We start from the raw sequence: 6,015 nt of genomic DNA, 5'->3' as shown, positions 1-6,015 counted from the left end.
AACCCAAAAAAAAAAAAAAAAAAAAAAAAAAAAAAAAGATCTGAGTGATACATCACATGAAGAGATTTATTAAATATTTGTTTTCTACATCACATATTTCCAGAGTGTTTAAATGTAAGAGTTTTCAACGTTAGAGGATTTTTTTTCCATATTAAACTTTCTAAATAGTGGTACTTTATTTGGGGAATTTAAAAATTTCCATATAACTAAAACCATGTAGATAAGTGTATCTCTTTTTAACAGAACTAGAACCATTATCATTTTATGGTTTTAAAATGAGCGTGGCTCTAGTAAGTTAAGACATTCCTTTTGGTAGCGTAATATGAGACATAGACATAGCATTTTGGTCCTTTAACAACAATGCATAAATTCCTACCTCAGATCCTTGATGATGGACAGTCTCCCAAACACAGTCAGTATCAGAGTCGGGCCGTTCATGAATGGAGTGTGCAGCAGGTTTCTCACTGGTTAATGAGCCTAAGTCTGGAGCAGTATGTATCTGAATTCAGTGCCCAAAACATCACTGGAGAGCAGCTCCTGCAGTTGGATGGAAATAAACTTAAGGTAAAGAATTACATGTCTGTGTTAGGTTACCAGGTATGATTTATATGACTCACAGTACCTAAAATGTTTTCATTAGATAAGAGCATCCTGAATATTTGAGAGGTAATTCTCATCAACAGCCAGCAGAAAGGATGATATCTAATTTCTTGGTAGGAAAGGAAGTTTCAGAAAGTCCGAGCTCTGATTCAGATGGTAGGCCACTGGCGAGGAGAGCTAGGGATCCACTCCATTGCTTCACCTGGCCACACATGGTCCATGTATTAACTCTACTTACTTCCCAGGTAGTATGAGTTTTAATAATGGCAAGTGTGGACTTCTCACCACATTAGTGTTGAGACCCGGACCCATGAATCTTCCTTGCTGGTTCATTTTCCCTCCATACCCCGCTCTCTGGCACACCACTCTAAAACTGAGATTATGGTCTCCCCAAAACTTTTCTTCTCCAGATGTGTGTGGGCTGTGCCTTCCCCGCCCGCCCATTGCACTCTCATCTCCACTTGTGCAGCCCATCTCTCCTAGAAACCCAGATGGCAGAAGAGCAAACGCAGTGTCCAGCCAGCTCCAGGCAAGCCTCCCTACTGCCTCAGCCCCCTCCTGGGCTGATGGGTAGATGAGTGTCTCTTGACAGTCTTGAAAAGGTTAGAGATCAATCAATAGCTCGTGAATATGAAGGCCCCATTGACAAAGCTGTCCCTGTTGGGGAGATGGATGCATCCCGCTGTTGGTTCTGAAGGTCATGAAGCATTTAAAGTACACAACCAACTCCTCTTGTTTTGAATTCCAAGCTGATGGAGCAACCTCCTCATTATAATCACCCTTCCTTTATAGGCCTGCCTACAGGGAGAGAAGGGCTGGTCATGCTGACATGAGCATTCTTGCTCCAAAGACATTTTTGGTTCTCATTGTAAATGAATACATTGGCAGAAAGCGAGCCATGTCAATTCTTCATGCCCTTCTCTGAGCCCTGTGTGGCAGCAGGTGCCCACCCCTACCATTTGAAAATATCGATGAGGATAGTGATATTCTTCCCTTAAAGGTCTACAGCTCAAAGGTTGGAGAAGTAGAATCACATTTTCATTCATTCCCTCATTACCAATTTGAGAAGCATTTTCTTAATGAGGTTTAGGGTACACTTTGCAAGGGACTTCAAAGGACAAAGAAACAAGATCCCCACTGTGTTCAGATTTTTCCTCAGTGCATCCCATGTAGCAAATGTAATCAGTTCTTATCTCTTCTCTCTCTGTTTGAATTGCTTCATGAGTCTGAACACATTGTGATATTAACCTTACCGTAAGTGGAAGGGTCAATAGTTTTCAAATTCAGTTTCTGTCTATGTTTCCTTCCTAGGCTCTTGGCATGACATCATCCCAGGATCGGGCAGTGATCAAAAAAAAACTGAAGGAAATGAAGGTGTCTCTAGAGAAGGCTCGGAAGTCTCAAGAGAAAATGGAAAAACAAAGAGAAAAGCTAAGGAGGAAGGAACAAGAGCAAATGCAGAGGAAGTTCAAGAAGGCGGAGAAGATGACATCCACGTCAACAGAGGGCGCTGGTGAGCAGTAATAGACAAGTTCCACCTCTTCCTGCCTGTCCCATTCTCCAAAGAATGAAGAAAGAATGATGTCGGGGTAGTGCCGCTCTAGGCAGACTGAGGAACTGTGTGTTGAATCACTGCATTTTCTGCAATCATAAAATGCACCCTTAAATTTATCCTCCTGAAATAACCCCCAAGCCACCTTTGGTTGATTAGCAAACCAGAGATCTCATTTATGAGAGATGCAAAGTCACTAAGTCTCCTCTCCTATGTACCAACACCCTGTGCTGTGCTAGGTTATTTGTGCCACTTGGAGAATCTGCCGTTTTGAGCACAGCACCCCCTGGTGTTGCTGAAGGAGCACCTAGAATGGTCAGGGTGGGATCCTGAACCTGGGCAACTGTCATCAGATCTAGGACCGTTTCTAGGGCTGCAGGATCTAGTCGGTGAAAAGAAAGGCTCCTCAGTTCTATCTGGAGAGCCAGCTAGTCCCATTGTGGAAATGTGGGTGTCTTGCCACATAATTACCTATGGAGGGAAAGAGCAAGCACACTGTTCTACTTGCTGGGCATCAGAAAGAGAGAACAAATTATAGTTCTTTATACAAAAAAGCAAAAGCCTTAAGAGCGTGTGCGTGTGTGTGGCAATACCATGGGTTTCTAAGGGTGACATTTATTCTCTGGATATTGCTGAAGAAAGAAGAAAAAGTCAGACATTAATGCAGCCGTGGCAGGTTGGAATCTGTTATTTACTTTGCTACCACTGAGTGTTAAGTGTTTTAGCAGCACCAGCAAACACAATGGCAGTTCCCCTTCTCCCCCAACAAAATGAACAGGAAATTGATTTTTAAGCAAACCAACCTTTTTCAGGTTTCCTCTCCTGGAGAACATTCTGGCTGGTCCTTACCTGCCTATGACACAACCAGAAACTTGTCACATATTTTCTACTCAAAATTCCCCAAGTGAGCTCAGTGTTTCAACAAACACACTTTTAAGCAAAACAGAAATACCAGTTAGAGAAAATTTAGATTTGAGTAACATTCAACCACTGAACTGGTTTTTTGTTTTGTTTTTAACATACAATACATCCTTTAAAGGAGAGCCATCAGTTACATTTTAGAGATATTCTGAATGGTTTACCTGGGCCATTCTCTTCCACACCCTAGAGATTTCTACTAAACAGTTTATTTAAGGCAGTATGTGGGATACGTTGTAGCAGTGGGAGAACTTTTGCTTATTTTAAAGCCAGTGTTAAGGAATTTGGTATTTGACCAAACTGAGTTGAATGTAAGATACTGGGGCAGAAGGAGGAGAACATAAAGTCAATCTTGAGAAATTTCAAATTATGAGGGTGTTTTTTAATGTCTTTTGTTTTGCTTCTTACACTTACTCTCATTCTCTTCGATGCATGAGCTCCAAAAATGAGGTCATCACTTTCTAATGGACAAGTTTCGAAGTAAGACTTGAGACCATGAGAGTTTTTGGACAGGTGTCTCACTTCCTGTATGGTGGGCTTCTCTGCTGTGCTTCCGGCACGTCCACTTCTCTACTGCAAGTACTCCACACACACAGCCTGGCAATGGCTCTCAAGGCCTGCACCTAATGGGGACTACAAGGAGTCTTCCCTGGATAGCCCCATTTCTCATATTCAGCATTATGAGTTTATTGTTTATTATTTTTTTAATATCTGAGTTCTGGAATTACCTAAGCTAGAAATTTATAATCCTGTTCTTTCCCAAAGTCTGTCTCCTTTTCTGTACCAGAGAATTGTCTGTTCAGATCATTCATTCAGTCCTAAAAGATGTTGACATAGAGTAATGCTGTGCTTGATGACCAGAGTCACTATTATGTTTTTCTGTCTGTCTTCATTTGGGTTATCATAATGAAACTGCCACACCAGGTACTTGTTAATAGACTAAGATATCTGGTTCTTTGCTCTTGGTTAATAGCACTGGAAACCAGGAGGCACTATTAATGAACTTCAAAATTCAACCAATCCTTCCTAATACTAGAAGACTAAATTAGTAAATATCTGGTGATATTAGTGCATTCTATTGTAAATTTTTGCCAGTTTTGTTTTTCTTTGGAAAGAAAAAATGTAACCTGGACCACACTGGAAATTTTACTGTATTGATTTAAGAGTAGAAATAGATAATTATTTTATGTTTATACTTTGGTTACATTTGTGAAGGAATGTATATATTGGAAATGTCTATAAGTGTGTCTTTGCCCATAATTTATGATCTATTATATTTTCTTAAATGTCTTATACATATTGTTCTTTATTATAACTTTATTCATGCACTTCAGTATTTAATATCCAACTGACAACGTTAAAAATCAAATTCTTAAGTCAGTTTGTATTGTAACATCTTGATTTTAAGGTAGGTTATAGCAGTTTTAGCTATAAATGAATTCATTTAACCTTACTACTTAAAACTGCTGAAGTTGTAAAAGGCACTTGATGTGATTGCCCAACAAAGGATAAGATGTAAACTTATTGTTACAAAGTGAAGGACCTCAGATCTCGTGAGCATTTTGTTTGCTTATTATTTCTTTTAGTGACTGTAGTGCATGATGACTAATTGAGGTTCTAGTGTCTTGCACAATTCCTACTTTAAATGCTAGTATTACTCAGCTTCCCTATAATTTGACAGAGTTGTTACGAACACAGAGGGAATATATGTTTAGTTTGAAGTCTGTTCTAGTAAAGAACAGCTCAGCATCGCTGCAACAGTAGCCGGGGGTTTGGGGGTACGGGTCGCGCTTTGGAGGGACAGGTATGTGGCAAGACTAAGCTGTAGACAGTGAGCACTGTAAGGATAGTGTCTAGGTCAGGTTTCCACTACGGGGCTCTATAACACATTACTCTGCTGAAGACTGTCTCTCTTGCAGTAACTTACCCCCCTCCTTTGGGGGTGCTGCATCAGAAGCATTGCTTAGTGTTCAGTTAGGGCGGAAAGCCCATATCATCCGTGTTTGCACTCTGAGGAAGTCTGCCTCTGCTTTCATTACAAGAAAGCTGTTCTGTGGCCGTCATCCTTCACCTGGGGTCCACGTGGTAGGTGTCTCACTCCCAGCCACACACGGCCTTTAAACGCACCAGTGCATGACGACAGCATGATGGGTGCTAATGTCAGACACGGCTTCCAGCTGGCACCGAATGAGAACTTCTACCCTAGGCTCCTTTCCTGTTGGGAATAAAACAGAAAGAAGGAAAATGCGAACACATTAACCCCCAGCCACTGCTTGTGACTCCACAGTCATTTAACTGGATACCCTAAAAGATTTCAGACCCAACCTACAAGAATGTCCACAGGGTGTTTGATTAAGAGACACAGCCTTTATGATTTCTGCTGAAGACAAAGAAATCTTGTGTGTTCTTTGTGCATTAAGATTAAAATATTCTCGAAAGTTGTTACATTCTAAGAAGGTAAATGAAAATTGTATTAATGCAGATATTGTGAATCATTTATAACCATGAAAGGCTAGAATACACTGAGCTTTAAGAGGACAGTGTTTACCAATTATGTTCAGGAAAATTCTGGAGGAAAGAATCCCACACTTCTGAAAGAAACTTCATCCTTTGGAGATGTTGTAGCTGTTTCATTACACTGAGATATTTGAGAATTACCAAGGTCTTCTTGAGTAACTCCAGTGGAGCAAGAGACAAGGGGCATGCCTCTTTGGTGGACAGTAGTCACCTACTTTAACACTAAGACTAAACGTAATTTGGAAATGAAATGTTTTTTCTATTTTTTTCTGATTCACTTTTAACCAAGGAGCTACCTGTACACAATTCTAAAGCTGTTTATTTAAGAGTGAGGTCCAGAAATAATATGTTTATATTTTCCACCAGAATTGTTCTCAGGACGATAAAGCAAGGGAGAGCACAGTCTTAAAAAAAAAAAAAAAAAAAAA

The 6,015-nt window shown here is 40.2% G+C and overlaps 1 protein-coding gene across 10 annotated transcripts in view; it reads left to right on the top strand.

Annotated features, from left to right (window-relative positions):
* The window catches only part of Ppp1r9a (protein phosphatase 1 regulatory subunit 9A), a 307,086-nt gene extending 301,071 nt beyond the window's left edge, over nt 1-6,015 (top strand). For 5 of the 10 annotated variants that reach the window (XM_010603425.2, XM_010603420.2, XM_010603424.2 and 2 more), the window contains 3 exons: nt 382-564; nt 1,912-2,113; nt 3,508-6,015. In XM_010603425.2, coding sequence (XP_010601727.1) covers nt 382-564; nt 1,912-2,113; nt 3,508-3,554 — 432 coding nt within the window. In that variant the 3' untranslated portion in view covers nt 3,555-6,015. Of the gene's footprint in view, nt 1-381; nt 565-1,911 lie in introns of all 10 variants that reach the window. The other 5 variants (XM_010603427.2, XM_010603428.2, XM_010603419.2 and 2 more) reach the window with 3 other exon arrangements.

This window comes from Fukomys damarensis, unplaced genomic scaffold, assembly GCF_012274545.1.
Source record: "Fukomys damarensis isolate Sample0158 unplaced genomic scaffold, DMR_v1.0_HiC HiC_scaffold_4, whole genome shotgun sequence".
NCBI lineage: Eukaryota > Metazoa > Chordata > Mammalia > Rodentia > Bathyergidae > Fukomys > Fukomys damarensis.
Note: the sequence above shows the minus strand (reverse complement) of the source record. Positions and strands in the feature narration are given on the sequence as shown.